The sequence below is a fragment of the Corvus brachyrhynchos genome, unplaced genomic scaffold, assembly GCF_000691975.1.
Source record: "Corvus brachyrhynchos isolate BGI_N302 unplaced genomic scaffold, ASM69197v1 scaffold152, whole genome shotgun sequence".
In the NCBI taxonomy this organism is placed as follows: domain Eukaryota; kingdom Metazoa; phylum Chordata; class Aves; order Passeriformes; family Corvidae; genus Corvus; species Corvus brachyrhynchos.
Genome location: NW_008237447.1, coordinates 8010073 through 8032614, shown reverse-complemented (window position 1 = coordinate 8032614; position 22542 = coordinate 8010073). Strand labels below are relative to the sequence as shown.

At 38.6% G+C, this 22542-nt stretch overlaps 1 protein-coding gene and 1 long non-coding RNA gene across 2 annotated transcripts in view; both read right to left on the bottom strand.

The window, feature by feature from the left end:
- Positions 1-22542, bottom strand: part of USP25 (ubiquitin specific peptidase 25) — an 86247-nt gene that overhangs the window by 45458 nt on the left and 18247 nt on the right. Inside the window, exons 4-5 of the mRNA XM_008631569.2 lie at positions 13525-13648; positions 7357-7519 (exon numbers count right to left, since the gene is read on the bottom strand). Of these exons, the coding sequence (XP_008629791.1) occupies positions 7357-7519; positions 13525-13648 (287 nt within the window). The remainder of the gene's footprint in view (positions 1-7356; positions 7520-13524; positions 13649-22542) is intronic.
- LOC108446060 lies at positions 17305-18723 on the bottom strand. The gene is made up of 2 exons (XR_001861169.1): positions 18369-18723; positions 17305-17805 (listed from the first exon to the last, which is right to left on the bottom strand). It is a non-coding gene; the product is annotated as an uncharacterized LOC108446060 (long non-coding RNA).

Below are 22542 nucleotides of genomic sequence, written 5' to 3'. Positions count from 1 at the left end.
AGCAGGTTCCTGTTCAAACTTCACTGTGGAAGTATAGGAAGAGGAGTTTTCTTTTTCTCTTTCCCGCTGAAACCAAAACTCATACAGACAGATATGACACTGCCCGACGGCTGAACTTCAGCACAACCACCCCACGTGTACAGTGGCAGTGACCAGGAAAACATTTAGCAATTTCAGAATCACAGAGCAATTCAATCCCAGGTCTCAAAAGTTTTGGAAAATACCTCTAAAAGGACATTTTTACTTACAACCAACAAACCAATTAGCTTTCCAAACTGCTGAAAACCTAGGTATGAAATGCAGTTTTAAGCCATCATGTCTTACATCTCTAAAGGGCTAAGGTGTAACATGGAACAAGATGGAAAACAGCTTACATACTGTTGGAGATAGAAAGTCAAACTAAGACCTCTAGAAGGCTTGGGTTAAGTCAACATTTTAAACAGCTCACTATGGCATTACCAGCCTGCATTTAGAGAACATTTACTTGTTTATAGCAACAAACTCAGAACACTACTGCAATTTAGAAGACAGCTAAGTATGATATGTGTCCAGAAGAATTTGCTTTATGCTTGTGTCTTGGCACATACTAAAAAATGCCGTTCAACCACTCCTCTATTACATGGTCAAAGCAAGAAAAAAAAATCTGTTAGGACATAAAACAACAGCCAACTTTTCCTTACATGGTTACAGTTTTCAACTTCTTGCCTAAATGAAGTGACATAAATTTAAATAACACACCTAAACTATGCATCCTGTATCCTTTATTCTAACTAAATGGGCAACTATTTATGAGTCAAAGTGAAAGCCAGGATTCATTAAAGCTTTCCATACCTTTGCAACAAATTTTGCAGTATTACACATCAGTAAATATATGGTAAGAGTTTGAAGTATCACACAACCTGAGGGAACCAGAGACTACAGAAGCACAAAAAGCAGGAAAAGGAATACCCTGTCAGCAAATATCATAGGATGACTGAATTTGGGACAGGTTCATTTTACAGGGCAACAGAGGGAATGACAGAGAAATGGAAAGCAAGAAACTAGATTTCCAACATCATCATTCCTCTGCCCATGAAACTCTACAGAACGGTTTATATCTATACCCCCCACCAACCCCTGCCCCAGGCTGCTCCACAGTGAAAAGAGTGGAAAGAAAATATTCCATCAATGACCATTTTAACTCATATGGGGATTGAGCACTGAATGTTCTTTAGCCTACAGCCTTGCACTGCATGCCGAGGGAAGCAAGGGGCTCATGTACAACGTATATATGTGCACATTTAATTATATAATCCTAGTCTTTTTGGTATTAATGCACTACCACATCATCCATCACAATCCTTCCCATTCATCGTGACAAATGAGAAACATAAAATAATGTACAAGTTAGATACTTGTGGTAGGCTGCTTTAAAGAAGAACAATATTGGTAAGAACAGAGGAGATCCTAACCTCATATATATTGACATCAGGAAAACAAGAAGGCTGCTCCCAAACATAAAACTACAGAGTAAAATGCCAGAAGTGGTGTTAGGGACCCTGAAAATAAAAGTTAAAGAGCACCCTTGGAGATTTATGCTTGTTAACTTCATTCAGCAAGCTATGCACTTTTGGGGAAGAAAAAAATCTCATCGGACTCTGACAGACTCACAGAGAAAAGAGTGTGGAGATGCCAAGCCCCAGCTGTCCTGTTGGGATACCTCATTTGGTAAAAGGAGGGGCTGCAATCTGGCCCTCTGGAAGTCATGAGATGGGGAGGGGAGTGCACATGGTACGCAAGGAATAGGACTGGAGAAAGGGGAAACAGCAGCATTTACAGTACACTTTTCACTGATTCCCCACACACTTTCCTCCTCCCACAGAAATCTGCCTCGGCACACCGAGTCTGTGACATTCTCTAAACAACCTGGGCATCATCTCCCATGGCACCCTTTCCACAGGGCAGGTCCTGCCAGGACATTACTTCTTGCACATGACCAGAACCCTACCTGGGACTCCAAAAGATAAAGTTAGTCTAGTGCAATGTCTGAAACCAAAACATCTAGGGGAGAACTTGCACAGCCAGCAAGCTTAAGACATGATTCCAACAACTCATCCATGTCCTGTGTTACTTGCCTTCTACATCCCAAATCCTCCAAACTCTTAACTTGTGCTCAGCGTGACACAAAGGAACTGCTCCAGAGGCTCCATAAATCTATTATTTCTAAGTAATTTTCAAGCTATAAACTCTTACAGCCAAGAAAACTGTGACGTTACCTTTTCACAAGGGAGCCACTAAAATCTACTGCAGAAAAGTAAAAACATACAGTGGTATGTTTGTGTTTTGTTTCTTTAAAGAACTTGATGTCTTAAGTTCTGTTTCAAGAGCAGACATATGTAGTTACAATAATGAGAATTTTAAAAAATTAATAAATAAACAACACACAGCCAACACAGAAATACTCTAAAGCCTCAAGATTTATGGGTCCTTCATCTAACTAAACAGTAGCAAAAGCATGCATGGGTGAACTCCTGTCCCACATGTAAGTTTATTACAAGTTCAAGAAGAGGTAGAAAAATCATTAAGGAACTTGATTCATTTCTTGGCAGGTGAGGAAGAAATGAACGTGATTTAATACAGTTTTGTTTCGACATATTGTCTTGGGGACTCAGTTTTAAATTGTTATTATCAAGTCAGAAGTCCTCAACAGCAGGGCAGATTTTTAGAAGCTACACTGCGGGAGAAATATTACTGCTCATTCTAATGCTGCTGATTGTAACTGTTGAAAGCAAAACTTTGTTTTGGAGCTCTCTGAAGAGAGACTCCCCTCTTCACCTGCAGAAGAGGATGACTTCCACATGTGCCTACTTCTCCAAGGCAAAATAAATACAGGTTAAAGGCAACATTTCCAGCGATATTTGAATCTTGTTAGAGCTTGCTGTCACTCACTACAAATGTCTCTGGAGGAATTTCATGCTCTTAATGCAAATACACAAACCATTTATGACTGCATTTCACTAAGTCAGTTAATTGGTACATACATTGCAAAAGGAAAGCATAAAAATGTCAAAATCTTTTTTTTTTCCTTAACAAGCACCCCTTAAATAGAAGGAAGATTTTTCTTTCTTTGCAATTTAGTTTTAGATTATATTACACAATATATCATTGTGACTGACAGTAGTTAACATTTAGATATTGTTGACCTAAGCAACGTGTCAGGTTACGAAAGCGTCCCAAAGAAAGCAAGAAAATATTTCTACATAGTCAATGCAACCCAAGTAGTCAATCTGCCCTGGGAATAAATAAATATGGTATTAGCTCATGTTCTAAATTAACATGCATTAAATTTCCTGGGATGGTTGCTTGAAACATAAATCTTCCTGGCTGACAAATAATATTAATAACCTAAATTTTCAACCAACTGAAGTTATAAATCTTTCAATGGTTTGCTTGAAGTACATTCCATAGACCTAACTCCAGAAGTTTCACTATCTTTTAGGATCAAGCCATTATAATTCCAGACACCACAGACTTTTCACATGGTATGGCTGGTGACCATAAGAACTAGCTAGGTCTCTTTCAAATCTGTTTTCAAGGTATAAAGTTGCACACTGGGTATAAATAACATGAGATCATAGGTCTAGCAGAGGTTTTTACATTCTCTGCCCTCTGCTCTTACCTCTGTGGTTAATGAATTAAAAATTCAAGTTTCCATGAAAACATTTATTTAAATATTTGCAGTTTCCTATATATAAAAGTCATTTACAGAAATGCACACACACAAAATCAGTCATCTATAAATTTGGGACTACTAGGAATGTAAAATCTGATTACACAATAGAGAAGATAAAACACCAAGTCACATTATCTCCATAAAGATCTTAATGAAAATAAAATGTTTGCTTCTGCTAGGACAATGTTTCTGCTATTGCAAAAAGAGCTATGCATGCAAAGGAATAAGGAAAGGAAGAGAGATGAACAAGGGAAACATGAAAAGATCTCTAGGAACACAGAAATTTTTAACACCTGTTAGTTTACTAAATGCCTAAAGAGGCCTAAGAACATAAAAACTTCAATATGAAGGAGGGGTCATAGAACAATTAAATCTTTCCATTTCATTATCCACAGCGTTACCTACACGCAACCTGCAGGTAAGTAAATCCTTCCTGTTAAAAAACAAAACCAAAGCAACAAACAAAACGACCCACCACAAACAAAACCAAAAACCTCCAAGTCAGGCAGAACATGGGTAACAGTAATCCAATGTATGCAGTCTACTGGGATTTCAGGGCAATTTCTGAAGAAGTCATTCAATGAAAGCTTTTAACTAAGCGCCAATGAGGTGAGATGGAAGGTCCAGGCACAAACAAATAGGCAATCAAAAATTAAGAGAGGAGCAAGAGCCAAACATCTGTTCCAGCCTGAAGGGAGGTCACTGCAAATTCACAAACTCTGCGCTGGTAAGTAAAATCCAGAAGAGATCTAAAAAGGACAGCAAGTTTTGACCAGGTTTACTCAGTAAAGAGATATGCAGTGTAGTAAAAGCAAGAGTTGGCAAACATGAACTGACAGAAACATCATATGAGACTGAGTATCTATGTAAGAAGAAAGCTAAATTCAAAACTGCTATGTGTACGGTGAGGTCCATGGTGGAAAGCAGCTCTGGAATTTATAGATAATGATGAGCACCAAACTAACTAGCATTATTCAAAACTTTGAATTTATGCCAGATGGTTCCATGAAAGTATCAGATCAATACATGAAGCAGAATCATAGTTAAAAGCAGAGTAAAACAATTAGGAAGGGAAGACAGAATGAAACAGAAAACATTAGTATAGAATAACAGGGTAATTCAGCTCAGAAGATACTGATGGAAGTCTCTTGTCAAGCCTCCCACTTGACCTCACAGGAGGTCACCTGTGAGATCACACCAGGATACTCAGGGCTTTTTTTCAGACATCTTAAAACTTTCCAAAGTTTGACAGACCCTGCACAGCCTCTCTGGGCAACCTCCACTGCCTGCCTGTCTTCATGGGAAAAAATGCTTCTTATATCCAGGCTTAATCTTCCTTATCTCAATGACTCCTATTACCTCTCACCCTCCCAATATGCACTGCTCTAAAAAGCCTAGCTCCAGTAAATCAGAAACCTCTTTTATTCTCCATGACTTTTCAAAAATGAGAGAGTTGCCTTGCTAAGACTTTTTCCCACTGTCTCTAATCACCACTGGACATAGCTCAGTGGGTCCTGTGGACTTTTATGGGTCAAATTAGCATCTTGAACTCTACTATTTCACAGTTGCTGCACTCAAGAGTACCCACATTACTCTACCTCTAGTTCTCCCATTTTTGGGGAAGAGCAGATTCAGCTGTGCATCACCCCTAGTTGGCCCATCAGTGCTCATACCAAGAAGTGATTCCTCAAACCCTCCAGAAATCTGGTTTGCTTGTGTCCTGCTGGGTTGGAACCAGCAAGTCAGGATGTTTATTAAAGTTTCCCATGGGAACCACAGACTGTAATCCAGAGACTTCCCTGACTTTCAAGAAGGCTGTGTGCACATCCTCATCCTGAGGTGGGTAGTCTGTAGCAGATTAATCATAATGGCACACTTCTACCAGCCTCTCCTCTGATCCTGATCCACAGACTCTCATCTTAAACTGTCACCTTGTCCCACACAAGTACCACACACATTTGAGCTACTCCTTCAGGAGGAAGGCAGTGCCTCTCCTTGTCATCCCTACTTGTCTTTCCTGAGGAGCCTGTATCTCTCCCTCATACCACCTCCAACTGACAGCACACTCACATCTTAAGAGCTTTCCTCATCCCCCAACTAAAATGCTACTAGAGCTAGAAAAGATCTGGGGAACAGCAACAAAGCAGATCAGGGCTTAGAATAGATTCTACAGGTGGCAGTTCAGCATCCAGCCTGGAAAAAAAAAAGACCACTGAGGTGTTGAGAGTAGGAGAGCAGCCCACAGAACCATAATGGCAATCAACTTCTGTTTGGTCCACCAGGAGACATGGAGGCTACTGGACAAAGATAGTGGGAGCCAGGGTCAAAAAAAACCACATGAAACTGAGGCAGTTCTTCATGCAATAGGAAGCACAACTCTGGAATTTCTCCCCAAAGGACCCTATGGGTGCAAAATTTTGCAAGGTTCAAGGAAGACAAGTACATACAATGGAGGTCCCCTGGGGCTTACAAACTAAATAAACTGCAAAGGATTAAAAAAAACCTTCCAAGATAAAAGTAGTGGGAGGCTCAGGAGTGTTTTACTAGCAATATCCTGAGTACTGTTTACACTCTTCTGTAAGCACCCATCTGTGGAAACTGCTGGGCAGAACATTGATCTAAATGGACTCAGCCTGAAGTACAACAGTCATCTTTCAACAGCCAGTATGAAAGTAACAGTATTAGTTTGTCTGAAGTGCTTCAGCCTGATACCAATTTGTTAAAAAGGGGTATTAAATATTTTATTTTCTTCCTCTCAAAACCTCAGACTATGAAAAGTTACAATACTCTGCATTTGTTTCTTGTAGACTAAAAAAAAATTTCCCACTATTGTATTCCAGTTTCATGCTCAGCTTTCTGTAGGTCAAAATGCTTTTCAGTAGATCTACAGATTATTTACAAAAACATACATCTCCTAAAAGATGAATTCATAAAGTTTATGTACATCAATTATTGATATTAGAAAGTTAGCTTTCAGTATGCAAGTTGCAGTATCCGTACTCATTTCCCTACTCACCCTATCTTTTTATAAAAAAAGCATACATATTGATTGTATTACATAAAACAATCAAAACCAGTTGCAATTGCATCCATCAGACCTTCCCCTTCATTCTTCTGAAGTTTCCTTCTTTATCAGTTATTCCTTTTACCTTACCCAGCTATGTGTATCCCCTTGTAGCCATTCGAGTAAGCACTCCATGACTGAGTATCTCCACTCTTCTACCTACCTCCATTGTCAGCCATCCCCTTTCAGTCATTTGCATGTGCTCCTTTTAATACAAAAAGTCAGTTCCGTAACCCCATTCTCCCATGCTCTTTGGCATCCACAATTGCCACTGATGTCAGCATCAGCTGCACACACCCAGGATCTTCAGAGAGCCAACTCCTTGTCTTCAACAACTTCTTAATAAGAAACATTTTGAAGCTTCACTTAGATATGCTACTAGTACTTTCTACACTTCAATCTGACTTATGGGCCGACACATTAAGAGATTCAATAAATAAGTAATGCTCATAAACGTCTCATGCAGTGGCCTGAACTTCCCAGGAAAAGAGATGATTTTAAGTTATTCACTTAAAATGAGCTAACTCACCTCCCAATAGATACAATGAAGAGTGCACATAGCTAACTGAAGAGTGCTTACCTGAATGACAGCACTAAACCAGCACGTGTTGCCAACATTCTTTAATCCTACTGGGCAGTTGTCTTGTCGCTTTCGATCATAAGGGTTTGGAGAGTCACTCCATACCTCTGGATGCGTCCTCTTTAAACTTGCTTTATTTTCTGCAATACTGGCTTCTAGAACTCTTCAGGAACAGAAGGGAGGGGAAAAATGTGAGAAAAAAAACAAAAACCCCAAGAAAAACAAACAAACGCCCCCCCCACCAAGTAGTAAAATACATTCAGGTAGTAATATAGACATGATGATGACATCATTCACGTATTGCTGCTGAGCAATATATGCAATATATTATATTATATGCAATAACATGTCTTCAAAATGCTATTTTAATTTTAGCTATGCTACAGCAATTCCATTACCTTTTGGAAAATGGTATCAGTGAGTGCATTAATCTCCTGTGAGATCTCTAGATTACAAGAGCCATGTCTACAAGTCATCAATTATTTAAGAACCAGATTCAAACAGGATGGATAAATTTTAGGCAGCGCTAATAGTACAGTGCTTTCATCTACAAGTGCTTTTATTGCTGTGCAAAGCACAAAGTCGCCAATCTTCCACTTACTGACAGGAAGCCAAAGCTAGCTAGGCAACTTTCAAAAATGACCGCAGTTTTCTTAGTTTCCACTTTTGCAACTCATGCAACTGTGGCTAATCCCTTCACATGGCAAGTAATTACTTTATGAGCCATGGAGAGACATCTCCCTGCAATTTTTCAAATGCCACCCAACACTCTAATTTGTATGCTTCAATGTCCACTTTCTTTGCTGGAAACTGTTCCTATGCGATTTATGCTGAATATCTGTATTTCACATGACAGTAAAACCTGATGGGTGTGAAGCTCTCCAACTCAAGCTTCACTCAACACATTATTTCTGTATCAGCACGTATGCCCAGCCTGGCAACAAAGTACACTTTTGTGGCCAGGTATATTCTATATAGCAAGATGGAGGTGGATGCACTGAGGTCATGTAACAGTGGCTCTAACTCATATGACAAGAGCCAGGTGTGTGCACTACTAACACAGTAGTCACTGTCCCCAGCCATCCAGTCCAACTCTGAAACAAAAAAAAATGCTGAGCTGCTCTCCAACACCAAGCACAGGATTTCACAAGCTGCATCACAAGCGTCTAGGCAGTCTGAGCAGCATGAAGAGTTGCCCCCTTTCAGTTCTAGACTCACTAAACACAAAAGAAAGGCCAGGCTTAGGTTAGTCTGTAAAGGGAGCTCCTAAAGGATAAAGTTTGAACATCTTAGAAAAAACATAGAAGTGGACAACCCCCCACCCCATAATCCCTCAGTTTCCTAACTACACCTTTATTTCAAGCTATGTTCCTGTTAAAGAAAGAAAAGCTATCTTACCAAGACCTGTGAAGCATCACATTAATTTACTGCAGATAACTGCCCTGGGGAACATACTAATTTGTCATTGATACTTATTTTGGAAAAAATACAGTAAAAGAGAGGCATTCTAAATTTGAGAGACCATTTGATACAAATACCATTTTTGTATGCATCTGTCTCAGAAAGAACATAAAACTGGTAATTTCCTAAGGATTAACCAATTTAGTTTTTTACACCACCTTGTAGACAGCATTGAAAGGACAGGCACATAATCCACTAAGACTTTCTGTTCTGACGTCTCTTCAAACAGTGCACAGGGATGGAACCTGACTCTGATTGTTCTAAGAGTCTTTTCTGATAGTGTTTTCTATTAAGAAAACCCCAAAATGTAAAGAAACCGTCAAATTCATTTCCCTTTTCACCAATACAGTCCTTCAAAAGTGTTAGATGACCAGTGTATCTTTGCTTTGAGAGCAGAAGTTGTCATTGAGGACATTAAAAATCAATTAAAAAATATCATACATAGTTCAAATAATTTCTCATGCATGTAGAATTGCTTAAAATCTTGTTTAAATTAAATTGAAGGGACCTTTAAAACTGACAGGAAGATTGACAGACTGGAATAAATTTAAATGATTTTGTAACAGGACTACAATACCTACTTCACACCATTGGGTTTCATGGTAACAGTCAAACTTCCCTTTTTTTGTTCCCCCCACAAGCTCAAGAATATTTCAAGGTATTTCAAGATTCAAGTTCAGAAAAATAAACATTCTCAAACTGAAACAGTTCCTTGACTCCATGAGTATTACCATTCATCAGCTTAATTACCTACTAAAATTTCTTTCTTGTATTTGAATCTGTGTTTCTTTAGCAGGTAAGAGATTTACTTATCTCTAGCTCGACCTGAAATGTGTTTCCATGTGTTAATAAAGTATTTGATTCCGAAGGCGTCATAGTATTTTTTCCTTAATTCTACTCATAATATTATCTGTCCTCAGAGAGCACAAGCAATAACTGCACATTCTATGTGCTGAATTAATTTTCAGATATAATGATAGCTGTGATGCAGTTAAATCAAAAATGAAAAGTGAAATAAAGTGTAGGGAGCACAGTAAATAGGAACCTAATGATCGGCTCAAAAGCTACATAAATAAATGTATTTACTAGCACAGTGAGATATCTCATATAAAATGTTCACTGTCTTACATTCATAGAGCCACAATTTGGGACATCACCTGGATCAAGAATCTTACATTGCTTGACGAAACGAGCATCCTTCCAGAGAGTTATTACAAGGATTTAGCAATTCTGATGACAGAGCTGAAGCCCCACTTGGTGACCCTCGGGGACAGTCTCCAGCACACAGCCATCAGCTACGTGCAGGGCTTGGCATCCCCCCGGACTCACAGGACCTATGCCTCCCGCACCTCTGAGGCTGGAATCTTGTTTGGAGTGAAACGCTGTAGCAAGGGTTAGTTAGTGCCAGCCTTGGCATGAGACTTGAAAGCAGTTTTTTATTTCTCTGTAACAAGATGGGCACATCCAAGCAGCTTTGCAGAACAGCACAGGGCTCACCAAAGCAAAAACCCCAGGGCAAGGCGAGTCCACAGCACAAAGATTCAGTCAAACCACTCTGAGGAAGCCCACTCAACATGCTGCAGAAAAGCCCACTCTGTCAGGTTACTCAGCTAAAAGAGCATGGGAAGCTATTTGTACTGCGACTGTCTTACAGCTGGACATCCAGGAATATATCCCTGACTCTACAACATTCCACAATCCCACCTTGGATCTACACACACAGTGCTTAACCACAGTGCAGAGTTCCTAGCAGTTTCAGTGACTGTGATTTAAAAAAAAGCCCAGGGATTGTGCATCCTTTATGCCCTGACAGCCTGGACTCATTTTTATATGGGCATTACTGCAGGCACAACACAGGCCAGCTGACTTCTCCTTCCAGTAATATCTCACTGCCTTCCTTAGTGAAGCCCTATTTGGCCCGTTTCAGACTCCTTCAATCCAGGAAAAGTAATATAAACAGAAGACACTTTCTCACAACAGGAAGTACATTGATCATGCACATTTCTCTGGGAGATGTAAAGAGGAAACAGGAAAAGACTTTAAGCGCGCCATGTACGAGATGTTCAGCTCGGACACTTGAACATTTCAGATGCACTCCTCTCAACACCTACACAGTAATCAGATCTGTCCTCATTATGCAGCCTAAAGCAATTACATTCAGGAACACAAATTCTACATGCATTACAACATTAATTACACAAGTCGAGAAATTCCATTAATTCTCACTTGGAAACCCTAACAAAATCTGTGCAAATTAGGTTCCAAACCACTATGAATACCTTTGAAAAAATATTCTCCACACCAAAAACTATTTAAATATGCACATGGCCGGAATTTTTAAAAATGAAATATTTCCACAGTTACAATTTGCTTATTATTGACCTCCTATTTGATTTCTGCTTCTTGTTTTATCTAGAAAATCAAAAGCATCTAGCTGTAGCTTGACTTGTTTACAAACACAGTGTTCTACTTTTTGTTTTGAGAAGTTCTGCACAGATCCTGCACTTTCTATTGGAATGCCAACATTCTTCTGCGGTGTATTAACTACAAAGTGGGGTTTTTTTTGTTTTGTTTTGTGGGGGTTTTTTGGGGGGGGGTTGTAATAAAACCAGTCTGAAATTCTGTCCTTAACGAAACTGATTGAAAAGTTCGGATCAAGAATTCTGAACTTTCTATATTTGTTCAACACTGACATAATTTGCCATCAGCTCAGAGTGCTTCCACGTTACTGAGTTGATCTAATGTCTCAATACTGCCAAAACCTTCAAGATCCTCCCTCATCTCTCCATCCATTCACAAAGTCCCACTCCATTCCTTGTGTCATGAAATACTAAGGATCCTTCAGTGAATATTTTTGTATGGCTTTGTGAAATGTATTTGTGCAACAAATGGTCCAAAGAACACTCCAGGAAGCATAGAAAATGTGGTGCAGTGCACCAAGGGGATCATGACCTGCAATAAGCTCTTCATTTGACATTGCACATATTACTGTGTGCAATTTTGCCATTAGATGCAAGTCTCTATTTCACAAGACCAACATTTTCTTTGCAAATAACCAAACAGATTGTCTACATGCCTTTGTACATATAGAAAAAAAGGCATACTTTGTTATTTCCTGCAGCCAGAAAAATATACACTGTAATTTAAGTAGAAAGCATTTATGGGCTAAGTTATGGGCTAAGCAGGTAAGACCAAAGAGAAGTTTTTAGTTTCAAAATTGAAAAACAAAGTCTTCAGCAAATATCCTAAATCTTCAAGGCTCCCAAGAATTGAGCACAGCACAAGCAGTCAAGGCTTGGGAAAGGAAGAAGAGGGAAAAAATTTTCCATCCCCAGAAATAGGTCCATCTTTCTGAGTGCCTGCCTAAATCACAATTCTGTAATTATGACAATTCTGACCTTCAAAAAAGAACAAGTGAGAGCTGACCTTCTGAAAAAAAGACTGGAGAGAACTTCCACCATCCTCCTGTACAGATGCACATACCAAGGTCTTAGAAAAAAGCAACCCCTTAAACACTTCTTACACTTATTAATGAGAATATAAATCCCTCTCATCCTACCTTTTCCTCCTAAAATATGTTATCTTAAATTCATATAACAAGATGGCTTTTATCATAGATGGGGGGGTGGAAGGGTATGTTTATTCTTACAATTAGCACATTTATTTTTCAAAAGGAAAAAGAAAATTACTGTTGATAAAGTAATATAAATAAAGCAATAAAATATCCATATTCTCAGAGACGGAATTTTCTAATTAGTCATTTAGCCTGTCAAACACAATGAACTGAGAAAAAGAGTAATTGTGGTTAATCTCCACCATCTAAATTATTTTTCTATAAAATTGGTCTTTTACAAGGAGGCAGTACTTTGCGTCCTATCAAGGATCAAATCATTGCCTGTTTCCCTTAGAACAAGGCCAGCCACAAACGAAAAACTCAACATTCCTCCCAAGGCCAGTTACAGATGGAAAAAAGAAACAACAACCCTCCCACACAACCCTACACCCAGGCTTAGTTCAAGTCCCAAACATTTCATAATTGTATCAACATTACCAAAAAACAAACTGTACAAAAAAGTTATCATAAAATCTGATCAAAAGTTAACTCAAAGACTCTTATCACACCCAAATTGAGAGAATTAAGTTTATAAAACTTTAAATCCAGAACTTCACTCAAAGCTTATAAATCTTATTTGTTAAATAGGTTAATAACATTCATCATCTGCTAAAATAGAGCAGCTGCTCTTAGTATACTCAAGCCATAATATTAATACCCAGTCCCTCAATCTCAGCCTTTGCACAGAGGGAAGAAAACGTTATTGTAAAAAGAACACTGCAAAAAACAGGATAAAGTATTTATTAGCTTCTTAATTATATTTTGGTTTTGTTGCTTTTTACCTGGTACACAAGAGAAGCTTTGGGGTTTAGGTCCTATTTAAATATGACCACATATTCTCTATCTCCATCCACTTCCTCCATATTTAAACAAATATATCAATATGAAACATACTATTAAATCTTAGTCCACACATAATAGACTATTTTCCAGTGTAGAACATACAATACATTAAAGCAACATCCTGAAGCCAGGCATATCAGTAGCACAAGTAAAAGTAAACAAGTTATTCTTTGTTAAAAGTTTAAAAAGCAATACAGGCCAATCTCCAACTCTTTAATTTAATTTCTGCTTTATATAAGTTGGTTGTTTACCTGCTAATGGCTTGTTCCTCATCTGTTATTCCAGTCTCCCTGAATGCCCTGTTTGATTCCTCCAAACTCAAGGCAATTGCCCTCTGAAGATCATCTTTATCATCTCCAGTGAGATCAATCACATCTGAAAAGCAAAACTATCTTTCTCAAAATTAAAAGTGAAACAGAATGAAAGGTAAGTCTTACTGTAGAGGAGAGAGCCCACGTGGATTGCTGAGCACCATTCCAGTCCATCCCTCCTGTGCACTATGCTCTTCCAACCACTAACCCTGCTAACAGCTCCCTTCTGCCTCCAAGCCAGATAAAAACCTCAGCAGCTTGCTCTTGATATGATGGGCTGTAGTTCTGCCTGCTCCTAATACTCTTAAGTGTCACAAAGCTATGGGACAAATTTAGGAATCCATGTTTTCTGAAAGCCTTCTTAAAGCAATACACTTAAATGCATTACTTCAGCTACTGAGATCAGTTGCTTCAGGGAACACATAATGAAGAGGACCTTACTTAAAAAGGACACCTTAATCGAGCATAGTTAATTTTTCTCCTCATGAAGAAACAATGTAACGGAGTTTTCCCAACACAGCCCCAAATTCTACAAGTATTTCTGTACCCTGGTGAGCCAAATATTTCACACAGCTTCATAACAAGCGGGAGAGTTCCTTATTCAACCTAATTATTTTCTATCCGGTCTGTGCATTCCTTTTCTGAACATATTTAAATCCAATTTCGTGTACTGGAAGTATTGCATCTCAACATGAAAACAAATACTGGAGACAAATTGAGAATCCATACTTGGATACATGGGGAATGCTGGATGGACTGTATTTACTGACTGAAAACAGCCCTACTTCTGCTTTCTTTACCACCTCTTCTTATCTAAAGGATCAAATACTGACATCCCGCATAAACTTATTTCCTGAGGGCAGCAACAACACCCCTGCTCCTGATTCAGGTGGGATCCTACTACACACCACAACACAAATTATGTCCCTATCAGGTACAGCCAAGCTTTTAGAGCAGCTAGAGCCTACAGGAATGTCCATCATCTGCACATGACCTTCAGAAAAGTCAAGGTTACTGTCACCATTTCTAGGGTCAAAAGTCTCGTTTTCCAAGTCAGACAGACAGAGAGGAAAAGTGCAAAAGAGACTTCTGCGTGCAATACCAGACAGACACGCACAGGGAGCATGGGCTGGTTTGAGTCTCCCTCTTCCAATGCAAAGTTTACCCAAAGAGCTACGAAAGGCACTTGTCTCCAGCCTGGGGTTTGGCCATCAGAAGCTGAAAGGCTCTAGGAGAAAGAGATACAGATTTGAAACTGGCAATTGCTCACAAAGAGAGACAAGAGGTTTGTCAGCATTTCTCCTTCCACAGGCCAACCCAATTACCCCAAAGAGCTTGTCTGTCTAGGTACGGACTTCTCTCCTGCATGGGCTGGCTCACTGTAGAGACTGTAGCATCCCCTGTTTCCCTGAGCTTTCTTTTTTTGGGACGTTTCTCATTGGATCAGAACAAAATACTGAACTCAGTATACAAGAATCATTGCCACAGCCATGCATGAACAGAAAATGGGATGACTTGTCCTGGCAGAAAGCTGAAAATAGAAAGAAGTTGTAAAGAAACTTTTCTGTTAACACCAGCATCTTCAAAACCTAGTTTTAAACTCAGCCCTGCTTCCTCCAAATAATGGTTGAATTTCTATTTTATTTAGTGGGCCTTTAAAGGAAGCACTCTTACCTGCAGAGTGCACTGGGCAATCTGTCATGATCTAGAAGTATGGAAAAACACTATTACTATAAAAGCAGGACTTCCTAATTTTATTCTTAGGCCTTCTACAGTCAGCTCAGATCTTCCAGCATAACAGAAGGGTGCTTCAACTCAGATGCCTGAAATTCTCCTTCAGAAGTACTGAAGCAATTACAACCACCACCAGCAGAAGTCTCCCCGAGAGAAGTTTTGATAAATAAGCTGCCATGCTGAGAACAACATAATTTGGGCAAAAATACCACCTCAGCCTGGGTCACAGGCAAACCTGGCTCTGTCCTACAGCCTCAGAGAAGGAGGAGACTAGAAAGGTTGACAGAGATATGAGGATCCCCTCACCACACACACTACCTATTATGCTCTAAAATGTGGTGGTTGTGTTGTATTTTCTGCGCATTTACAAGGAGCCACACACAGCACCTCATCTCCCCTGGAGCCAAGCTGCATTTCTCAAAGTAGCAATAGTGGTCACAACCCAGCAGCCACACATGTTGATGGACAAGTACAGGATTACTCTGGTCACTTCCTTATGGAGAGGAATGTTCCTTGAGCTATTCTCTAGTCAGGGAAGAGTGATGAAATTTTTATATGACAATAAAGGAAATTAGATTAAGAAGTCAGTTTCCCTATATGGACAACATTTTCTAGAAAAGAACTCTTAATGTAGGTGAAAACTATGTATTTAACAAAACCTCCCCCATTATATAAAAATCTATCTGGATCAACTCCAACTCACACTTCCATTAAAATATTCAACTTCTTTGCACCTCCCTAGGTCTCTAATTTTCATTAATCTATACCACCACCCTATGTGTTTAGAAGTTTATTACCATTCATATTACCAGTGATTACATAATTTTAATATTAAAACCCAAAATCTTTTATTACTGTTTGCTTTCCAAAAGCAGATGAGCCAAAAGAGTTTGTTCTGGCATGCTAGGGTTTTGTAGCAGACCCTATAGGATTCTCTTCAGAAATATTCTCTTAATACATCACTCCTGCTCTGCATGAAAAAAAGACAATAGTGTGAAGACCTGCTGCCAGATACTACCACTACATGGGAGTGGTGCAATCAATTCATGTCACAGAGGGTTTACCTAGCATAATTTTTGTCAAAAACTACATTTATAAATATCATCTAATCCATGGTAATCTACTTCACGCAAGCTTTTAGTCCACAGGAAATGTAAAATAAAAATGGTTTTGAGATTTAAGATAATGTATTTTAGCTCATGCTTGCTGTACTTGGAGCAGGTTCAAGGTCTTTTTCAGCATCTCAGCTGACACAGTAACTCATTAAGCTGCAACACCTCACATACGACTTGAATCCTAAATCATAAGACGCTAAAGAAGACTTCAATAGAAGTCATAAAAGAAGGGTAACAGTCTGAGACTAAACCCTTCTATCTATAAAACCAAGAATAAATATATACATTTATATATATGCTACCTTGTCTGCACAGTTTGTATTCCTGTCAGATGGTTATAGATTATACAAGAGTACATACAATACATGAAGTTCAAGAAGGTTTTTTTTCTTGTTTTTGTTTTAAAATATCTTCATGTTTTATAAATTCTTGCATGGGGATGTTAATGTTACAGCTATTAACAGTAGTACTCATTCATGAAACTGAGCTACTGAAGTTTCCTATCTGACCAACAGACTTCTCTGAGTGTGAGTTTGAAGAAAAAGATTACTTTTACGCAAAGTTTCTCAGACACACAAGTTTTTTCTGTGATAGGCTGAAGGATGCATTTCAGAAAGGTGTAAGAATAATGCCACTTGTCCAAATTTAGTTACCTGACTTTAATTTACATTTAGCAGTTTTGTAACACTCCTCTCATTTAGCCCACAGAACACTTCAGTTCTCACTGGCTCATCCTCATAAAGGTACTTATTACTGTAATGTCAAATAGCCTTAGAAAATGTAAACATTCTTAACCGGGCCATGACTAGTAAATAAAGTTTGCTTATGAAAAAGTTCTATATGAGTGAAGAAACTGCTCACCAACACAGTCTGGCTTAGTGCATTCGTGTTTATTCAAACAAAATTAGCATTCATAATTAATCACTTGTTTTACAAAGAAATGTATTCTTGGTTTACAATATTATTATAAAATTATGTGTCCTGATACATTAGATTCAGAGAGTTTGACATCGTTTGTAATTCTGCAAAGCAATTTTAAATTTTATATTGAAATTTGTGGCAAATATAATAGTGTATGTATAATAAATGCACTCACTATATCTATCCCCACAGATCTTCCTTTTTTCCTAAGCACTTATTAATCTGTTTACTTAGGAAGTTTCTATCATCATCTAAATAAATGGTTCTTACTTGGTTATTGCCTAGGTCATTAAAGTAATTACTGTGTTGTTGACTCGGTACTTATATGAGGAGGAGGCAGAGAGTAGAAACTTCAAACTTAAGTAGGCTGGGAAACTCAGCATGAGGGACAGATCAGAAGTAGCAATTGAACTCAGGGACAGGCAGTAGAACATCCACAGTGATGCAACAACTGGAACAGGAAGAGAAAAAATGAAAGGGCAGCCTTAATGGGTTCAACGGAGTGGTGCCAAGTATTAAAATCCAGCAGCAAGATTCCAATTTCAACACATCAAGAATATAAAGATGTAAAAAAGAAAGTTGAGACTACATCTGGTTTATTTATTACAAGCAGGGCTATGCAAGATCCTATATACTGCCACCTATTCTGTGATGTTAAATTCACAGTGGTCTCAGGCTCCCAACATGAAGATTTAAAAGAATTTAGGGGGCTGTATATGCCAATTTTGGTTTAAACTGGATGGGAGGAGAGCACCCAGCACCCCTCCAGCTATTCAGCCAGGTCAACCTGCTGTACTGGTGCAGGAGCTTGTAAATATTAGCCACCACTATCCCACAGCTTCCCCATCTCAGCTGCATTTACAACATCCTACGATTATAACACCTTAAACTGACAACTCTCACACCGATGGGGAGAGGTAATCATGACACAAAGCAACAAGTGAATCTGTAAGATGAGAAGACGACCTCAAGGTACAAGACTCCTGACATTTTGAAGCAGGGACCTTGACATACCAAGCTGGCCAAACTCCCAGGAACCTGGATAGAGATGACACAAGTAATCCCTGAAATAGAAGGAAATGTAATGAAGAATCATAGCGATGGCTGAGTCAGGTAAGGTGACAGAAGAAGCCACTGTCAAATTCTCCTCACAGAAACAATAAGTGAACAGCTAGAGAATGAGGACTGACTAGGACTTGTGCCAAGAAGGCTCCAGGAGCTACAGCCGACTCATGTTCAATCTGCAATTCACATCATCGCAGCACTGAAGAAAATAGGAAGTGTTACACTTCTGTCAGAGTACTACATAGATATTTATAGAGATTCACCTATTTTTCTTTAGAACTAAGGTGATGTCTTCATTACTGTTTCAAGTGCCAGAGCTCAGAAAAAAAGCAGACTAAAGAAGGTCTAGAGGAGAAGAAAAAAAAAAAATGACAGTAGGTATAGGAAATGCATCCAAATACTTGGAAGGAATTTAGGCTGTGTCATTTAGATCTGAGAGAAGTCTTATAATACACTGTCTTCAAGCACACAACACTTCGAGATAAAAGGAATGAAGTTTACTATAATTTCCACAGGGGACACACAAGGAGTAAAGGACTTAACCTGAAGCAAAAGGAATTTAGGCAAGACACTAGGAGTCTAAAAAGTAGGGACAGTGAAGCTCCAAAACAAATTACCCCATAAACTTTTCAGAGTCTCTAGAATGGAACAGTAAGAAATGTTTTATAAACACCACTTCAAAAGGATTTAGGTACAGCTGAATCTAAACTCTACCTTACTGGAAAGGGCTGACTGAATGACTTTTGAAACATATGCAAAGGCTCAAACTAAGAACAGGAAGATATAAAAAGCCAGAAGCCATGAAGTCTACAATCCTCAAATTATGAAATGCCACACGAAACAGTTACACTGTACTATGCCCTTATAAAAGGGCTTGAAATCTTTTGTTTTGGCTATGGAATGTGCAATTGCAAAGACTAATAATTCAGTTTTAATGAAAAATAACTGAGTTTTCAAAAGAAGGGAGGGAGAGAATTTGTCCTGACAGCTGTTTCATTGGAACACAACACAACTTCCAAAATACATCTCTACATTCAGCTGCTTCCTTTAACCCTGGGTTCTTCAAGTTCCTTCAATAATAACAAGAAAATGGATACATTCTTAGCAATCCAACAGTTCTGCTGTGCAGCCGTAAGATGGAAATACACAAAATTACTTCAAATGGGAATAAAAAGGTTTCTGGAGAAATCAATAAAGTGAAAATATTTGAAAGTACTACTCAACTTCTTTCGTTTTTCTTTAAGCACAATGCCTAGGATTTACTCTAGCAAGTGGAACATTAAAATTACCTTAGATTAAAAAGTGTGCATCTGTACATTGCAAGCCTATTGTTTAAGCACTTTCTCTTCACAGATTGCAGGAAGGAAAAGAAAGTCAAACTATTAAAACCACCTTTGCAAATGGATCAGATTAAGCTTGCATCACTGTTGATGTGAAAATACTACATTTGCAGGTGCTTGCACATGCCATTTTGAACAGACAAAAAGGCAAGCATTGTGAGTAACACTGATTGTGCAAGTCAGTCTTTATTTAAAAGATGAAGTAGATTTTATGCAAATCCATTAATATTTTTGCAGCTGTCAAAATGTTGCATTTTGTAATAATACAAACCAGGTTTCCTTACACCTCCTACCATCCAGGATGCAACTCTCACCCCACTTATGACCACTATCACTTTTGGAAGAGCCAGTTAACAATTCATGCTAATCACTGGCTGTTATGGTACACATTAACATTTTCATTTTACCCCTTAACTAAGTAACCACGTCAAACAAATGCAGTCAGTCAAGCTCACAGAACACATCTGATGTATCTTTACGCAAGGAATACATTCAACAGCCTTTGTAAATGGCTGCAGGTTTTTCTGTGGCATAAAAAGCAGCCCTGGTATTTGTCTGTGACTCTCTCATTCCCAGTTTGGATGCTTTAACTTGGTGGGACTGCAAAGTTCGGTGACTCATAACATCCCGAGTTCCAAACACACAGGTAGTTAAGCAGTAAGGAACAGTAAGGGTGAGTTATAATTAATTCATGTAATTATACCTATGTGGGATAATAAAGGGAGTCCAATTTGAGAGACAAGATCCTGTCAGCAACTCAGCGTAGCCACTGAGAACTGCTAATAAGAGTTCTTTTGCAGAAGGGAGCGGTGATGGTCAAAGCCATCACTGAGGAAGGTGTTCCATCCTGTGCACACCCTTCCATTCTCTCCTCACAAGTCATTGCTCTTTCATACTCCCTTGCACGACAGCGTTTACTAACACAGGGCCCTGAGACTTGGCCTTTTAGGTGCACTAGGCTTTTAAGTCTAGAATCCAAATAATTACAGGCAAGCACATTACAAGGAAAGTGTGGGTTTCTTCCAGAAGCTTTCACTAGATCTCTGGGGGCCTGGAGAGGGCTCCATGATCACACTGCTTTAGGCTTTTGTTCTGCTGTAGGTGTTCAGTTCTTGCCTTGTAAGTCCCCCAATATGATGAAAAGTTGACAAAGATGCCTTTATCTCATAATGTGTTTTCAGTCTAACTAAAACAACAAAGGGTGGCCAAGGGCTCTCAACTTTGTTGCCAGTGAGGAACTGACCAGACACCCAATGATGTTAAAAAAAATTTTAAAAATCTATTTTTCCCACAGCAGTTGGTGCTTCTTGATAACTGACTTAGTCATGCTGTGTAACTCTAAGAAACCTGTGTCTGCACTTCAGCCCTCCAGAAAAGACAAGACAATCCTGAAATTCACCTTGGAATGTACAACTCAAGACCTACTCTTCTCAGTTTGACCATCAGCTATGGGCAATGTATGCTCTTGCAGGTTTGATTCATATCCCTTTCCATTGTCCCTCATTTCTTCAGTAAGGTTGTACAGCACAGTGAGTGACAGCAAAACTAAATACTTCTATTAATGGGATTACTCTTAAATCTAATTAAACACAGACTCCAAGAGAATCTAGCTTACTATTCCACTGCCATAGTAGGTTGTCAGTACCAGAAAATATAACACAGTGGTGAGTTTGTTCTTAAAAGCCTTCATTTCCTCAGTGGCAATTTCCTGACATTGAAAATTAAACACATGGGGAAGCTTGTGTGTGTTTTCTTTCCAAAGGAGCGAAAAGAAAAAACACACAAAAAACCCCAAGCCACCCACCACAACTTAGTGCAGGGATAACACAACTGCCTATAATGCACTCGGGACATTTTATACAGGGTTGCTAGTAATACCAAGGATTTAAATGCCATTTTCAGATCTGACATGCTGAGAATAAATTCATCACTAATTTAAAAAAAAAAAAGTTTAAAAAGTTCGTGTCAACCTTCTACAGACAAAAGATAATTGTACAATTGATAAGGAGATCTAACTAAACTTCTTTACATTGAAGCCACCATGAGCAAAATAAAGGGGGGAAAATCCTACTGCAGGAGACACTAAATAATTCTACTTGTTTAATAAAATCTACATAGATGTACTACATATATGGCCAAAGAACTGATACATAATTATTCTCCACTGCACCATGAATAAAGTAACTATAGCATCAAGAAACTCAGATTTTACAGATATCAATCCCACTACAAAACTTCCTTTGACTTTTATTTCTATGTTATTTCCTGTATTTATTTGCAGAACACATTTAATTTTTTTCTCCCATAAAAAAAAACTACACTAAAGCAGAGGACTAGAACCTGCACAACTTAGCGAAATGCAGGTTGTGGGACCTCCATATCAACTAAATTAAACTGTTTAAAATCAGGTATATTTAATGCTAATTTCATATATAAAATACCTACTCTTTTATTACAAAGTTCACACTTAACCTCCCACTTCTCCCTTTGGGAAAGTCATTCCTGTCAGGGAGAAACTACTCTTAAGGTTATTAAGCTTTAGCATATCAAGGCAGACAATGACAGACTCTTCTCCAATTATGTTTTGATGGAGGAGTACCCAGCTTTTGCCTTAAATCTTTACTGCATGACCCCAAAATAAAGGTAATGCTTAAAGATAGCTCAAATAAAAAAAAAACAAAACAAAACAAAACACCCCCCACTGAAATAAGAAAGGAAAGAACAGATATTAATCAAAGAATTGATAAGTAAGAATTATCTGCAGATTAACAGTTTTGTCACAG